This window comes from Sipha flava, unplaced genomic scaffold, assembly GCF_003268045.1.
Source record: "Sipha flava isolate LNK unplaced genomic scaffold, YSA_version1 1_pilon_pilon, whole genome shotgun sequence".
Classification (NCBI taxonomy): Eukaryota; Metazoa; Arthropoda; class Insecta; order Hemiptera; family Aphididae; genus Sipha; species Sipha flava.
Window position 1 is genome coordinate 1,305,094 of NW_020272783.1, and position 18,655 is coordinate 1,323,748.

Genomic DNA, 18,655 nt, shown 5'->3' on the forward strand with positions numbered 1-18,655 from the left:
ACGATTTTCATTTTTCATTTTTCGTTTGTATTTATTTGAAAATAAAACGTAAACGCGTGTACGTATATAATAGCCTTGGGGTTGTTCAAACGATATTCTCATTTTACGTATTTTATTTTATTTTTTCTGCACCGAGACAGCCGTCGAGCCGTAGATAAATTCCGACGGACACGTACACGGTTATGGAATAGAAATGTAAAAAAAAATCGAATATTTAATTCAAATATGTGTTTACAATGTAATAAAAAAAAAAAAAAAACTAAAATAAAAAACCCGTAAGATGAGTCATTGCGGGCTAGACTCACAGCGAGTTACACTCCGGAGCGCCCGATGAATGATAAGCAATTAGTCGAACAGCCGGCTTTTCGACGTTCTGCGCCGCGGCGGCAACAGCCAACGGTCGAAGCCGCCAGCAGACGCGAACGATCGCAAAACATATCGTAATATGCTTAGTATTCCGTGTTCAAACACCGGAAACAGACCGGGGTTCGCAGTATTTTCCGGATGTTTCGTACGTACTAGTTTACCGATATATTCGTATAATATATGTACACACTCTACTCCCTCCACCCACACCCGTTTGAGAGACACTGCTGGTGTACCGCGCGATGGCGTCCGGTGTGCGTTTTAAGGATATGAATGATTACCGGAAACGGGCAACGCGTCTCCTCGGTCGCGTACGCGTCTATTGTAACGGGCTGTTTAAAATGCGTTTACAATTTTATTCGTCGCGGGAACAATGGCAACACGCGCGTTGGCGTATATTATAACACCATATCCCCCTACACCCCTCTCCCCACCACCAACAGCTATGCCGCACCGTCGACCAAAGAATCATTATTGTAATCATGTGTGTTTAAGAGATAGCTCTCGCTCGGATGGCAACGAAAGACCAACGGTAACGATCATACGACTCCGAAACAATAATAAGACGTTAATTTCTTAACCTTCACAATAAGGCACGTTTGGCGAAGGATTATAATACGTATGTGTGTGGTTTTTGAATCGTTGTCGAATCTTTGTCCGGTCGTAGAGAGGTTTGACGAAAAGAAATTTTAAGCATTCCCCGTGTACACGTCTTGTCAGTACTTTTATTTCGACTTTATCGAAAACTTCAGTGTTATTAAAATATAATTTAAAGTCCACCGAAGCAATAAAACGCATAGCGAATTGCTTTGAAGATTATTTCTATTTCATATGAAAAAATATTTCGTGTCGATTCGTTGTATTATTTCTATTTATCTTGATAATATGAATTTCCATTTTGTTAAAAAAAAAAAAAAAAAAAACAATACAATCAAAATTTTTAGTATTCATGGATATACAAAGTACCTAAACACAATAATAAATTCATCGAATCTGGTGACATTCCCTGATTATTAATTCAAAGACGTACACCGTGTAGTAACACATTCTTGGCACATGGACGTATGATATATAAGTCCACCTGTACCCGAAGCCGGTCTATCACGATAATACATTTCTCGAATAGAAAATAATGTGATCCGAAAACGAACGTCACTGCGACATATTCATCCACATTTGATACACGTCGCTTAAGAACACACACTGCAGGTATAATATTATGCGCTGAACGTAATTATATGGTCGGTATACGTCAGAAGACTCGTAGTCTTAGGATGTGCACTACGTTCCTATTGTTTCGATTCGTATTCACTCGCGCGACGACGTGAAAAGACTTCGTGCGCCCGACGCAATAATATTGTTGTGAGACGGTTTTCCGATCGCCACATCGCCGGTCCGATGATCATCGTTATTATTATTATTATTATTATTATTATTAGATTATCGTTGTACGGACACTAAGTTGAATCGCATGCACACTACTGCAGCACGCGAAGTCGAGAAGTTCAAAGCACTCTGAGTGCTACAGTGAGCGCCTGCGATTCCTGAGGGCCGTTTGACCCGGTGTATTATACTCGCTAGATCTCGTGTGATCAGCAACGAGATTAAAATTAATAATAATAAAAATAAAATTAAATAATTAAAATAAAAAAATAACCCTCGCCGCGCATATTGTAACGATTATTATGCATGCATTCAGATTTCTTCCGAGTCCGTAACAAATCGCCGCTAATCACAACACAGCCGCAACATAATGAGTTATGTTAACATGATGAGACCCCCGAGGTGGCCATCAGAATGGCCCTACAGTTCACGATGCACGAACATAATATCTGTGTGTTTTCGACTGCTCGGAACGGCTCGGCGCACGTCATTTCGTTAAAATAATAATTGTGAAACAATAATAATATGCAAAGACCGTGGATTCCGCCAGACGATTCGGTACCGACGGACCACCGCGAGACCAATAGACAACATATTTCCATTATAACTGAATATTATCTATTACGCGCAAATCCCCCCCGGGGTTGACGGTGAATCGGTCGTTTTATTTTCCAACCATGTGAATCTAATCGTTTAAAACATCTACCGTAGGCTTACGTTCCTTCTAAACAGTCTTAACATACGCAGTGGCGGCCCATAGTCGTTGTATATAGTTATTGTATATTTTTCCACGTTCACATGTGACTTTTAAATCGGATGTAATGATCTACAAATTACCAGCAGTTGCGTACAGGATGGTTTTTAAAACGCGAATTTCCTTGGGCAGTTTAAGTACATGTTTGTATTCAGTGCATTCTTTCGTTATTCGAAATTTACCGCACAACATTTTTTGCAAACAATTTTTTCTGTCAATTATTCTTTTAAATGTTTAGTATTACATAAAAATCACGATTCGTAAGAATTTAACAAATCATTTCTTTTAGCTTATAACTCTTATAGGTATTTAAGAATTAAACAATGATATCATGAAATCGTTTACGAGTTAATTCTGCCATTACACACCACAAATGGTAATTTAAATTATTTTTAAGTCGGATGGTTTGACTTTTGATTTCGATATTTCGACATTTTAGAACTACTTAGAAGAATATTCAATTAAAAGGATATAATGAATTACTAAAAAATATTAAAAAACATCATTATTTAACATATGTAACAAATACATTTTTTTTTCTACAAATCATTATTTCATATATTAAAAAAAAAGACGCGCACCTCGACCGAAAAAAAATCAACTTATGGTTAAAAATGTATAACCCTATATAACATAATATTATACATTAGTTATTTTAATATATTTGCGTTGTAATCAAATATTAAGAGTATTATACCAATGATGAAAATGCTACTGGTAATTTAACTCCGCGTTTTTCCTAAATTTTTTCAAAACATTTAATTTTAATTATTCTAAAGCCTCCAGATCTACCTAATTGTAAAGAACCTGGTTTGTTCGTAGTTTTGGAGTCTTTAAATGAATACGAATACAAATTAATATCTGATATTAGTTCAACATTTTGTGAGTTTGATGTTTTCTAGCTTTTAAAATAGAGAAAAATCATCATATTTTTCAAATTTTAAATTATTTCTTTAGTCGCAGTTAATAAATAAGTACTCATTTTAAAGTGGCAATTTTCGCACATCTTTTCAAATTAATGCATAAATTCCACGCCGTTCCGTATATTAAAAATACACGTTTGTAAAAGAAAAAAATAGCAGTGGCGCGTCACGGCGGTTACGAGAATTACAAAAATTCCCACGATTGTGTATTGGAGATTCTTCAACGCGCTAACATATTCTATTATCCGAGCTCCGATGAATTATGTTTCTCGAGGTGATGTAATTATTAAAAATTCTCGCATTGTTTTACATCCCGTTTCGAGTGTAAAACACATTTATCGTAAAACACCCACGTAAAATCGTGATTAGTCGTAATTTACCACATAATGTTCTTCGAACGGATTTCTTGTTACTACGTTTGATCTTCGTAAAATAAAGTTATAAGCGAAGTTCCATTGTCTCGTTGCAATTTTTAAAATAAAAAAAATATATAATCATCGGTCACATCGACTTGATTAAATTCACTTGTATTACAATTATTCAGATTATATTGCACGTACATTTCCGTGTTGGGATTGAAAATTAACGTCTCGATGCGACCAAATAAAAATAATTACAAATTTTGCTAAGAAAAACGATTTTTTTAAAAAAAAAAAAAAAACATTCCTTTTATAGATATTTATAAATTAACTCGTATTTTAAAACGACTAATGGCTTATGATGGTCGATAACGTAATAAAATACATTATTTTAGCACGTGTGATTGGTAGATTTTATTAAAAAATTGGTAAAATTATATACAGTTTTGGAATTTCTGTAAAAATGCAATATGACCTAAAGAAAGTTTTATATCTAAATAAATATAATTTATATTTTAATGCAAAAATAGAAGTTATTTTACTATATAATTTATTTGTCATAAATTATAGAAATAAATAGTTTTTATTATACCTTGATTAATATTCAATTTAAGTAATCATATACAAGGATTACAAAAATAACGTGATATAGAAAAATGATTAAATTAAATACTAAAAATATTTTAAATTTTAAAATTTTCAAAACAAGGTATCCCAAAAATACTTATAATAAGTAAATACTTATATTTTGTAATGAAAATTAATTGTAATTATTATACTATTGCTGATCAAGTTGTCTTCTAACTTATTTTTGAATTTATGCTTAATTTTATATATTACATGGATACTATTTCAATGAGCCCTTAAATAATTAATATATTATAATACAAATTTTTAATTTTTAACTGCAATATATGAAATATTACATAAAAATATATATTAAGCATACAAATATATTTAAAATATATTTATAATGAATTAATAATACTATAACATACAATCATCGGTAATATTAATTCAACTGATTATTGCGTTACCGCCGGTGTATATTATAAGATCAATGATCAAACTGGAATGTTAGTTTGTCACCGCATATTTTTATTAACAGCCAATAAAAACCAACGTAGTAATGAAATTCTCAACTTGAGTTTTATAACACAGTTTCAATGTAAATCGTCGGAATACAATAGCCAAGAGAATCGGAATAGTGACATATAATATTATGATCATCGATCATTGACCGATACTATAAATCAATATAAATGTTATTTTCGACGCGTTCACGTATGTGATTTAACTAAAACCATAGGGTAGGGGGTTGCAAGATTCGCAAATTTCGTTTGCCTTTAAGTCGACATCATACGTTGAATTAGGGTTTGTCTGCCGGGCGAGTGGCGCCAACATTTTGATTTCCCCAGACACAGTGATTTTATCGATAAATCGGCAGGCGCCACTAACAAAACCAAAAGATACAATAGCGAATAATGTAATCTTTTAGAAAAGGATATTTAAACACGATATAATTTATATATTATTGATTATTATCTGTTTTAGCTATCGATGTGGTTTGACCAACGAAGACCTGAACAGAAAATGGAGTGCCCCCGACCCAAAACTGCATCCAGAAATATTTCATGCTCGGGTACGTGTTTATAAAATCGATTTATAGTTTATATTGTACGGATGTCACCGCGAATTCAACTCAATTATAATCGGCTATAATGTGTAGGTATACTTACAAATGGAGTTTAGAAAAATATTTAATAACGATAAAAGTACTTTGTACGACGACCGTTTCCCACAAAAGTGTTTCGTAGGAAACAACAAAAGAACATATTATCATTTATCACAAAATATTTTCAATTCAAGTCTAAATAATCGCCCAAAATAAATAACGTATTATGATTTATAATAATGTTATTAAAATTACAGATATTACGAATTTAATTCTAGTTCATTTAATCGTATGGTTATGACTAAAATAATAAATTTAACGTTATTTTAGAAGTTTTCGTTTACTCGTCTTTAATAGATACGAATATGATTATACATAATTCTCTCGTTTCTTATAGAAATCAGAATTTACAAAAAAATTCATTTGAAAATCACATCATAGTCTTACAATAGAAATTCTGAATACAATTTTACGGTTTAACTACTACAAACAATTCTAGGCCATATCAATTAATACTGTTCTAGAAATACCTTCAATTAAAAATCATTTTTGATTTTTTTTTTTTAACTATTAATTTAATTTTGTTGTGTTAAACGTTAAATAGTTATACCTTTATATATGCTTTGTAAGTAAAATAAATACGAAGGTTGAAATGGTACTCTGATATTCGAATACCTGTCTTCGTAAAATACATTGTACGCTATATTTGTATAGTAGTGTTTAATTATTAAATATCAAATGTATACACTAATTACATATGGGTAGATGGATGGGTTTAAATTCGGATCTTGTGGCCAGGTATCAGGCCCGACTATAACAATAGTGGGCTCGTTTTGCTTATCCTATCTGTAATACGTTTAATAGGGAAGGCGATACCAAGACGTGGCTGCGATAGTGTAAGCGTGGACAATCACTTGGATAAGCACGCAGAGTATTGGTTGTGTTTTGGCCCTTAGAAAGGACTTTATGGTCGCGGGTCGCGATGGCAGGTTGACCGAGAAACGTGATCTTTTATAACATTCCAACCAATGACAGTGTTATCGGGAAGGATCGCGTGTAAATCCGCAGATGATTTCCCGACAATGTCGGCGGCTCGGCAGGATGTTTACCGACGGACGATTAGCCGCTCGTAGATGGCTGCGACGTCGATGACGTGGAGCTACTTTATCGCCGGTCGTCGTTATCTCCGTCTCGTACCCATGTCGTTTTCAGTGTACCATTCATATTTGCTACTCCTGATATCATTGCGTTGGTGGTGTACTTCCGTCGTCAAATGTCGGATATCGCTCGCTGGTAGTTGGCTTTTTAATCCTTTTATTCTCGTGTTATGAAAGATTCAAAAGGAGAATTGCTAAACATGAATTTTGAATGTTTATATCTTTCGTCGGCTGCGTTCGGTCTACATATCTTTTACCGTACCAACCAGCTAACTTGTCGTTGGATCGTGGTGTGTTTGCTAGCGATACGGTTTCTTCTGTTACTTGGCCGATATTACTAGAATCTGAATGAATTTAGTAACTACGTATTGAATTCGATCTCCTCTATCCATATAGATACCTTTTTTTCTATCCATTCTCTTGGTGATCGTCAAATACCGATATTATCCGTTCTCGTTTCTCGTTAGCTTTTGCGGTTTGGTGGTGTATTATAGTACGGTGTATATATTTTATAGTGTAATTGGTGACCTTGAAAAAGGCTGTTTTCGTCTGGGCGATTGCTCCGTTACAAGGTCAAATATTACTATTATAAAAATTGTATTTAATATTTATTAATAACATTAATGTTCTAGGGAATTTTGGAATACATAACACAAATAATGAAAACTGTACCTTACATGTATTGTGATTTTCATGGTCATTCGAATCGAAAAAATTGCTTTTTTTACGGATGTTCAGCGAAGAAAAGTTGGTTGCGAATGGATTTGGCCAAGTACGAAAATGAAACGGATTTCATGGTTAGTCGTTGGAACAACAAACTGGTTTAATTGTAATATATATACATATATACATATATATATACACATACATACATACATATATTTAATAAAATAATAGAATTATAATAATCCATAAAAAAAAAAACAATCAAAAAATTACAATATTTCATTAATGACGTTATAACTATCTGTATGGTTTTTTCATTTCACAATCGTTATTCGCACAAAATTAAAGCTTTTTAAGTTACATCTATAACTGAATTTCCATGGATGAATAAATAATAAGTATAAATTATTTTTCAGGTACTACCGATCTTAATGCAAAACTGCTGTCCGTCTTTTACATTGTCACAGTGTAAATTCAAAGTGGAAAGAAATCGGGAAACTACAGCAAGAATAACTGCTTGGAGATGTTATGGTATAAAAAGAAGTTACACTTTGGAGACTAGTTATTGCGGTTGTGACGAAGGACTTTACAAAGTATAAACAGCCATATTTTTCATCGCGAGTTTGCTGTCGTTGTTGTGTGAAAACTACGAAAGTAACTAACGTTTTATTTGAATAATTTCTAGGGTTTTCATTATGGGATTAGGCAGCTCAAAGAGATTGGATCGACGTTTTGCATGTCCCTTTCATCGCTACAGGAAGAAACTAAAAAAAGAGCAAGTTTACCTGCCAGCAACCGTTTATCCACTATAACGCCGAGGTATGTTATCAATTGAAATTATTATTAAACAGTACCATGCGTGATAAATGATCCTGAATAACATCGGGATTTTAAGTAAAATAAGATTTTAAAAATAATTTATTTATGGGTTAAATATAGACATTTAATTTATTCGTCCGTATATATAATCTGCTAGTCTAACAATTTCATTACGAAATATTATAATTGTGATGCTTTATTGAGAATTATATAAACATTTACTGTTTAATTAATTATTTATTTACCATTTATTAATCTATTAACTGTTTACTGCTATTGGTATACTGATACAATTATATTCAACAATAAATTAAAATAATAATGCAAAATCAATACATCAAGTTTCTTTAGTTCCAGTTCGAAATCTATGGATTTTGTTGACGAAGAACAGTCGGACTCGGATTAAAGACTGGATACGAAAAATACATTTTTTTTAAATAAATTGAATAAATCCTATTTAATTGTAGTATTGTATTTGTTTATCTTTGTGTTACAATAATAATTTTTATTTTCATTCACAACAAATACGTGGGTTGTTCTAAAAGTAATTCATAATTTACTTTTAATAAATAAGTACTTATATAAACAAAATACAATATTATAAACCTTCGATATAATCTCCCTACTTGGCTATACACGATTGACATTGTTTTGAGAGCGCTTGAATGCCACATAGAACGCCATCTTTGTTGATCTTACGGAAGATCCTTCAGCTCACTTCTTTATTTAGTATATTTGAGGTGGGGAAACGGATTCATCTAAGTGGTTCAGTTTTGAAAATAAATCGAAGTCCGATGAACTTAAATTCGGCGAATACGATGGGTGTTTGAAGCGTTTCCATACAAATTTCTCCAAAAAAGCAACGACTAGAGCTCCGATATAAGCCGCGTATTATCGTGCAATATAAACACACCATGTAGTAACATTCCCGGTTTTTACGGATTTCTAATCGCAATTTTTTGGTATGAAATGTGTTGTAATACTAATCCCCAATTTTACACCACTGCCAATTGGAACTCAATCAGTGACAATTATCTCAAGTTTATCGTAAGCAAAAATCACCATTTGTTTCACTTTTGTTTGCTGGCGACGAACTTTTTTTGCTCTTGGTAATGTTTTTCCCTTCCAAATATTGCTATGAAATTTTAATTCTGATTCAAAATTACAAATCCAAGTCTCAAATATTGCAATTATTCGGTCAAGAAAGTTTTCCAGCATTTTCATAGCAAAAAAAGGAATTCACGGCAGATATCTTTGAGTGTTTCCTTCTGTACCGGAGACAGAAATGAGAAAACAAACATGTTCGATAGAATTCAAGCTATAAACTGATATCAAAAAAATTAGCTGAAAATTTCATATTGCAAAACAGCTAGAGCGCACTGTGCATTACTTTTGGAACAACCCTCGTAAATCGCGACTTAATGAAATACTCCTTGAATTGTTATTGTGCATGGTGTTATATTCATCATTGTAGAAGAGCCAACCTATATCGAATAAAATACGGCGCTTAAAAACTACAAACATGTATTTCGAACCAACCAATGTTTTTCGTATAAATTATTTAGATGCAATTTTTTTTTCTTTTTTTTTTTAAATGTACGGCTATTACGGTCAGATATATAGTAGATTCCTAGAATTTTATCTTATGTATAATTCTGAAATGAGCAAATTACACATTACATTATTGAAACGGTACTATATGTATTAAAACAATGCCTAACACATCCGAATCAAAAGAATCGTATAACTCTATGTTTTATTGTACAAATAACTAATATACACACATTTTAATATTGTAAAAATGGTATATATGTTTTTTTTTTTTTAGAAATAAATGCATTGAAAATTATTAAAAAAAAACATAAATAATGTTGATTTTTCGGCTCTGTGTTGTATTTTTTTTTTTTTATAAATTTTTACTCAAATAATTATTTAATCATTTATCATACTATTATATTGTCAACTATAATGTATTGCACTATTGCTCATCCTCATGAAATTATTAATTATAAATGATACGACTAAATACGAATACGAATATTTTTAAAAATAGCTTATACATACTGAACTATGAAAATATAATAGATGAACATTTTAATGGTTATCATAATGTACTCGGTTATGACAATGACTACGCTTAAAAAATGTATTTGTATTTTTATCTAATTATAATGTGTTGTATATAATATAATTTAATAATATATTAATGCATGCGTATCAATTTTAGTTATATACCTGTAAGAACTGCTATGCTTTTACTATATAATAACATTTTACAATTATCAAACAAGTGCTATTATATAAGATTTTATGTATTAAATACCAAAACTGGAATATTTAATATCAAAATTATATATTTACCGTTTACAATGTAATACTTTACTGTTTAGGTTATACTAACGGTGATAATAATAACTAGTATTAATTTAATAAGTACAATTTTTTTATAATGTTTACAATTTTAAAACTTATAGTTTTACAACCAATTTACGGTTTTAATTATATTATACAGAAAATAAAATTGAATTAAAAATTTTCCATTATACGTAAAACAAACTTGAAATACTTAAGTATAACAAATAAATAATACTTACATAAAAAGAAAATAATCACAAACTGCCTTGTAGATAAACTACGAACTAATTTTAAAGATTATTTACCGGTGATATAAAAACTGAAAAATAATGAAAAGCATAATGTAATCATATAATTATTTTTAAAGGTCAAAACTGTACATCAATTCTGCTGCGAAAGACTATAATATTAAATACCTCCAAAGGGTATTACGGTTTTCCTGAAAGAAAAATCTGTAACTATTAAAATTGGCTTGTAATTCGTATGAAATAAAATTATATTGAATACAGCCAATATAAGAAGTAAAGTAAAAAAAGTTCTTTAAAAAATTCCATCGACAATATTTATATTCAGCACGATTCAAAACACGAACGTAGGTAAAATGATGTACTTACATTTCAAATTGATATAATTATTAATCTTAACTCAGAAAACACTGTTACACATATATTGTCCGTACCTTACTTACCGTTTAAGAATATTATAATATTGAATATCGAAATATGTGTTAAACAAGTTTACCTACTTAATTTAAATACGTGTACTGTGATGGTTGAAAGTTGAAAACAACACTAAATATTAAACAATAATTAATACGTTTATTATTCATAATAATTATACTTATATTTCGATGATTGGAAAATTCACTACTATTCAATATTCATACGCATACATATTCATACATATTTTTTTTATCAAGTATTTGTTGAAATAAAATATGATAAGATAACATTTTTTGCGAAAAAACAGTTAACGTTTTATAAAACATTTTTAATAATCATATATAATATAACTGGGTTGATATTTATAATGATAGAGATAAAATATACATTTACATATTCAATTTGTCTTATAAATAATATAATTGTATTCAAATTTTAATAAGTTTTAAATCACGTTACTTTGTCTCAATTTATTTTATTTTATTTATTTATTCAACATTGCTATTAATATCGCATACAAATAATTTTTTTTATTGGCTTTAGTACAAACTATGCTGCTATTCTATTCAACAACTATACATATCAAAATAATAACACGGCGCACAATTTTAAATTTAATTTAAATTAAACTTAAAACTTTGCTTTGTACCTTCTATATTATGAGATTAGAAAACCATTTGATTTCATACAAAATTGTTTAAAACGATGATTCAGGTTAATAAGTTAAAACTATTTACATTATTTACTTATTGATTATATAATGTATAATTTTTAGACAAAAAAAAAAAAAACTATGAATACGATTAAAAACCGGGTCAAATATTCCGAAATGCTACACAGTTATGACTATATATTATACGGTGTTATAAGAAGAAAATAGGTCATCACTTGGATCTGATTAATTTATTATGCACGCAATTTTGGACATATTGGTTTAACATAACATAATTTTAATTTATTAGCTATATTGCTCGTATATGTTTTGTACCCATGATAGATATTCAAAAAGCAATTGCATCTATATCATGTCTTATCATATATTATACGAACGTGTTATCGATATCCACCACGATCAATGTTGAACACGAGCTCGTACGATAAGTCCGTTACGAAATGTAAACATTGTTAATAGTATATGTGTTGAAAGTCTGTTAATTTTTAGCTTTTCACTTTCATACCTTTCTAACCGGACCTACGCTCGAAAAACCAAAAAAAAAAAATTTGTCGAAATAAACGACATAATTCGACGAATAATACGTGTGCCGTGCACCTCCCATACAACGTGGTTGGCTTTACCCGTCGCGCACACATGCGGGATTGTGTAACTGAAATATTACAAAAATAAATATAATAATAACAATAATCGTATTGTAATAAAGGATTCGTACTACTGGTGTCTGCGTATGGGGCTGTGTGCGTGCCAGCGTTTGCGTGTGCGTGTGTATATGTGTGTTTTAGGTACCAATGTGTGTGTACGTAGAAAAGTGAAAAATAGTATAACGGTGCGACGTTAAAATGCGATATAGGTATTATAATATACGCGGCCGCGTGACGCGGACGCAGAGACGGACGAAATGTGTGTGGCGGAAAACAAAGGTTGACAAACGAGATGACAACAATGCCCCATTTTAAAATGCACTTGTACAAACCAACGGTGATGGTAACACTTGTACAAACCGTCGCCACGCATAACAGCCACACCGCTGCTTGTACACAATAATAAAATATAATATGTGTTATAATATACGTTTAAATTTTTTGACACAAACGAGAAGAAAAAAAAAATAAAAACGTACATGCACCTCGACAACACGAACACATAACAATTTACTGATTTTCGTTTCGTTTTTACAACAATCTACTGCACGGGCTCGATTCCACACCGAACATATATGATACATATATAATTATAATTTACAGATCACTCTTACACTACGGAGTGCTAATATAGACGTGTTGATTCACGTTTTCCCGTGACGACATATATTGTATCATAACTGACTGATTCATTAACGATTCCAAATGAATTGAACCCGAAAATGTCTGGTTGACCTCTCTCGAATCATCAAATCGAGATATTTTGATACGTGATAATTTCCATCCGGATGTGCGTTTTAATTACGATCATTAAACCAATCGAGTAATGTAGAACGGTTTGCGGTATTAAGCCTCGGGAAGTACAAAATACTTATAAAAAAACTTTTTAACAACATTGGTATCAACATATCGACTGGTAAAAGGTAAAAGAGGCTAAGCGACCGTTTTACTATTTTTCAAGAGAGCAAAAACAAAATTTTCATATTTTCTTAACTTAGACGTTGGAACTTCGATATTTATTTAAGCATTAGGAATAGGCGTTGGCACTTCGATATTTATTTAAGCATTAGGAATAGGGTTATTATATATTTCCATTTTATTAGATGTTACTTTGCTGGTCTGACACTAATTATATAAACATTTAAATATTAGGTACTCTAAAACTTACCTTTTTTTGGCACTTAGCTTTAATTTTTATTTTTTATAATAAATGGCGCTAATAAATTTTTCAGTAAACTTATAACAATTATACAACGTAAGTACGTATACCTAGTAAGTATAAACAACTTTACTCATGTTATCACTTATATCAATATGAAAAAATGGTTAGATACCCATAAGCTATACTATTATTATTATTAAAGTTAATAAGCAGCAATCGTAGGGGCTAAACACCATGCATTTTTCGCTTAGCTCATACAATTTTCAACAGTATCGCTTTTACCCTTAAAAAAGGAGCTAGTCTCCTAGTTTTATAACAGTTGTGTCGCTTATCCCGAAAACTCTACATTCTTGTACATACTAAATCTCATTACTAAATGGTCAGAACAATACCAGTGTTAGTGCGATCGAAAGATCCAACGGTCGGTTATCCCGTAGTATACACGGTGTCGCTTTTTCACTCGAATTATTATTCCAGAGACAAAATAGATTACAGTTAATTAACTACGTAACATTTTTTTTTTTATTTATTAATTTTTTTTTTTTTTTACTGAACTTAAGCTTCGAAATCAACAACAACCATTAGATTTTTTTGATGAATATTCATATTAATTTACTAAACTTTTGATATTTACAATATGGCAACTTAAGACTAATTATTATTATTAATGTTGTATATAATTAACTATTTTGTGATCTTGAAAAATCCAATGATGCTCTCAGTTTGGCATTCGGGACTAATTATTTCGAAGTGGTTCTCGACTATTTCGTATTTTTTTATTTTTTCTTCGTTTACTCTGCTTTCCGTCGTTATATATTTAACCGTTACTACCACTCTACAGTGTATTCTATTGGTGGTTTGATATGCATAGGTATCCATGTGTAAGAAGTGTGTAACCGATTCTCATTCGGTTTATTGTCGGTAAAATTTATTATTATATAATAAATATAATATTTTAATTATTGTTACTGTCATCTCGGTAGATACCACCACCGTTATCATGAAGACTACATAAACTTCAGACGAGATGTCAGATACATTTTTATAGTTAGGGTGTAAAATTATAATTCACAATATTTGACCAACAGACGTTTTACTATTCAGGGACGTTGTCTAGACTGAATTAATCTGCATTACCTAATCGTTATTTTACCAGTATAATAGGAAAATTTAGGAAACATTTTATTCTTGAATTTAAAAATCTCTTTTCTTCGATAAAAGAAAACCTTTGGTTACGGAACTGGTGGACGCGTTAAAATTATGATGAGATTAATCACAGACGTGCTGCTATCATTGCCTACAATATTTTCATATTCAATAAACATGGTCTTAAAAGCGAATTTACATTTTTCTTAAAGAACTTTTTGTTTTCAAAAACGATCTTAAGAGGAAAAACATGCACACAACCAAAAATGCGATGTGTTGCAAACTGCCTAAGCGATACGTACGTAGGAATGGACATGGAAATCGAAGATCTGAATTTTTCGATCATTCGGATGTCCAAATCCGGATTTAAATCAAATTCTTATACGAATTATCTGGATTTATGATTTGCTTTTTATGTGAATTATTTTTAAACTAATTTATTTTATTTTATTGTAATGAAAATTTAACAACAAATCAATATTTTATTTTATGAATTACTGAATACCAATCACAATTTCAACAGTTTTTATAATGTATTATTTGTTATCAAAACAATTAGTTATTACATTTTTAAGTTAAAATGTGTTAGAAGTATAATATAATATACCTATGTTTGAAAATTATGTTTTATAATTCAATTTATGAGGATATAAAAATGAATCATTAAACAGCAAAATTGAGTTGGATAATGTAGATAATCCGTAAAATCCAGATTTGACAAATCAGAATAATTCGAAATTTTGAAATCCTAATATGCTCATCACTATACGTACGTGTACAAACATTTAACATATTTTCTTTTCGACGAACATTTTAGATTGTCCAAAATGATCGTGACTTTTGCATGAATACACTCGATTGCAATAATGTTAAATTCTAAATTAAACTCGCATTCGCCTTGTAATCGTATAACAATCGATTAACAATATTTTATTAATCAAGGTATGCGCGTATTATACGTTTTACTACATGCATATGCACGTTTTAAATAAAACGATTTTCGCACGCGTTACTTATATCGTGACAATGAAAACCTTAGATAAGATAGTCGATGCAAAAATATGATTAGGGTAGATTGCGAAATACAATGAGCCGGGGACTGTCGTTGTCGTTATCGACTCGCTTCAGTTTTATACGCTATACGTACCAGTCGGCCGTAAGTGAGTAATATTGAATTGTAACTTTTATACCGCGTATCTGTACCTGTTTAATTTGACTCCGTATCAGTGGTTATTGCCGAATTTATTTTTTCTACAAGTTTCGGCTGCAAATCAACAGCTTTGCCCGGATTGATTTTCCAAGTTTTAGTCGGTGTTTTCGACTTCGTTTAGTACTTCGCTTTAACAGCGAAAGTTATGATTGTATGTCCATGCACGCGTGTATGAGTAAAAAATTATATTATTAGGTATACTTACAGAACGATTGCAACGAAAGATTTCTATTTGCTCGCTGTGAAAAATCAAGTAAGTAATACCGTTAAATCGATTACAAACTCCTAGGAATCTGTTCACATGTCTGGGTTTTTATAAAAATGTGTCGTGTATATACAGAGCCATGTCAAACATTTCAGCGCCACGGGGCAAAATTTTTCTACGGAGCCACTGGGCACAGGTTGCATATTAAGTGCAGATAAGGGCGCCCCTTTACATTTAAAAAACTACGGCGCTCGGGGGCAATAGCCCCCTTTGACTCTCCTTAACACGGCCCTGTGTATATACAAAAGATACGGAGTACAGTCTCCTAAAAAATCTGCTATTTTAATTATCATCCAAAACGAATAGGTTTTTAATTATGTCGCTAATGTACTATAACCAGTGGTGCCGAATACACTATATAGTTGTAACAGCAGTCACAGCTTTTTAAAGGAGAAGGTGGGTATTAATATTATACATTGTACATACTTAGGATGTAATAAAGTAATTGCTAATAAAGTATTAATACGTTTAAAATCAGTACATTATCATGTGTTAAAAGCATAATAATATTAGATTGCTAATATAGCGTAATACACAAAATGAATAACTACGTCATGCTGTATTCTGTAATAGTTTCTGGTTTCCCCACGACTCGTGATTCTTGCACATTTTTTGCGTAATATTTTAATAGATAGCATCGTGAAAACTTGTGTCACACCTTTTTTGATAGTTCGGCGACACTGACTATACCCATATGTATAAGCTTATGTTAATCGTACTAATCGTACTTATAAAACAGCTTACCCCTTCAAAATAATGGTGCTCTCCTCAATGACTCCATAAAAGCGACTCAGTGAACGTCTCTTATACAAACCGTATTTATAAACTTTTATTTGTATGCAAACTTATTTTGAGTGTATAATATACGATATAATATACATTCGAAATGTTATTACTTACGAAGCAGTACTACTATATTTTAGAAAATCGGTTAAAAAATATTTCTATACTAAATCAAATATTAACTATTTACGTTTATTTATTTTTAATACCTACAAATAATTATACATGTTCGTATACAATGTATACTATACATAAATACCATAATATCTAGGCATGATTAAGATCATCAAGTAACTTTAAGAAATAAATCTAGCGAGCCAGTTGCCCGTAACAACGATCAATCAATAAATTATGATGTCTTGGTCTTAATAATACATCATCTTAGTACTTAAGGTGCATGATTCTATAATAACATTACTTTTATCTAAACCTACATATTATACTTAAGACTATAAAGATTTTGTTTTATGTCTCATTGTGGAATGTTCAAAATAATATATTACCGACTTAAAAACCCAATAATTATGATGACGAATAGAAATTATTGTTTTTAACACTAATACATCAACAATCAAACAATCAAAAAAACCAGAATCAACATTTTTATGAGAAATTTTGGTATATTTAGTAATATACTACTAACATTTCTTGTTACATTTTAAAATATTACATTCTTAAATAAATATCCAAAAATAAAATAACAAAATATTACAATCTTAAATCATAAATCCTTATGAATGTAAGTATTCAAATAAAATTATAAAAGAGACAAAATATTAATAAAATTGAATCAATGTGTTATTTACAAAACGGAGAAACTAATGTATTATTTCGATTTTAATTAGTCTCATCTTCGATATATTTCTAGTTCGTATTTTATAATTTTTTAAATATATGGGTATTGTTTAATTAATTAATTTTACCCAACTTTTTACAAATGCATTAATTTTTAAATGTATTACATTTAGATGATGTACATACTTCAATATATTGTAACTCGTATTAAATTAAGTGATTAAAAAATAACAAACGAATATTTATGATGACTAAACACTTCAAGATAATTGATTCAATATACTAACTTTATTAATAATAAATTAAATCAATTTTTCAAGTGATTATTATTGTTTGGAATTTCAAAAGTCCAGCACAATAAACAGCATACTAACCTGCAAGTCATTAAACGAACGACGTTTCGCGTCGAATTTTAAGCTTTGTATATAGAAGCACTATATGACGTTTTAAGCATCAGTTACAATGCAAACAGCCAATTCATCTAGAATTTTATTTAGCAACAACCATACATTTTTCTCATTGGCATAATATTGTGACCGAACGAGAAGATAGATATTACTTCCAACTGCTTTCCGATAACCAATAGAGCATACTTTGATTTTTGCGCCAATAATTAATAATATGCAGGGATTACATAGAAGTATTCAAAATCTATTTAAATAAAACAATAATATTATAATATTCAATATCTTCGGACGTTGTCTAACGCAGGTTAGTTGAATTATCAAAGGTCTGCCGTTGTATACCGAACTGCTGTCATTACTATTTACATACAATTTTGGTTACGTACAAGTATTATCCCTCTTGGATAAAATTGTTTTAATTGTTATATATGATTAAATTATAATTGACACTTAA

At 30.6% G+C, this 18,655-nt stretch overlaps 1 protein-coding gene across 2 annotated transcripts in view; it reads left to right on the forward strand.

Moving 5' to 3' along the window:
• LOC112681931 overlaps positions 1-9,927 on the forward strand; it is a 48,463-nt gene extending 38,536 nt beyond the window's left edge. Inside the window, exons 19-23 of one of the 2 annotated variants that reach the window (XM_025552303.1) lie at positions 5,340-5,427; positions 7,250-7,414; positions 7,700-7,876; positions 7,969-8,102; positions 8,460-9,927. In XM_025552303.1, the coding sequence (XP_025408088.1) occupies positions 5,340-5,427; positions 7,250-7,414; positions 7,700-7,876; positions 7,969-8,102; positions 8,460-8,508 (613 nt within the window). In that variant the 3' untranslated portion in view covers positions 8,509-9,927. Of the gene's footprint in view, positions 1-5,339; positions 5,428-7,249; positions 7,415-7,699; positions 7,877-7,968; positions 8,103-8,453 lie in introns of both variants that reach the window. The other variant, XM_025552301.1, reaches the window with a different exon arrangement.
• Positions 9,928-18,655: the final 8,728 nt, after the last annotated feature.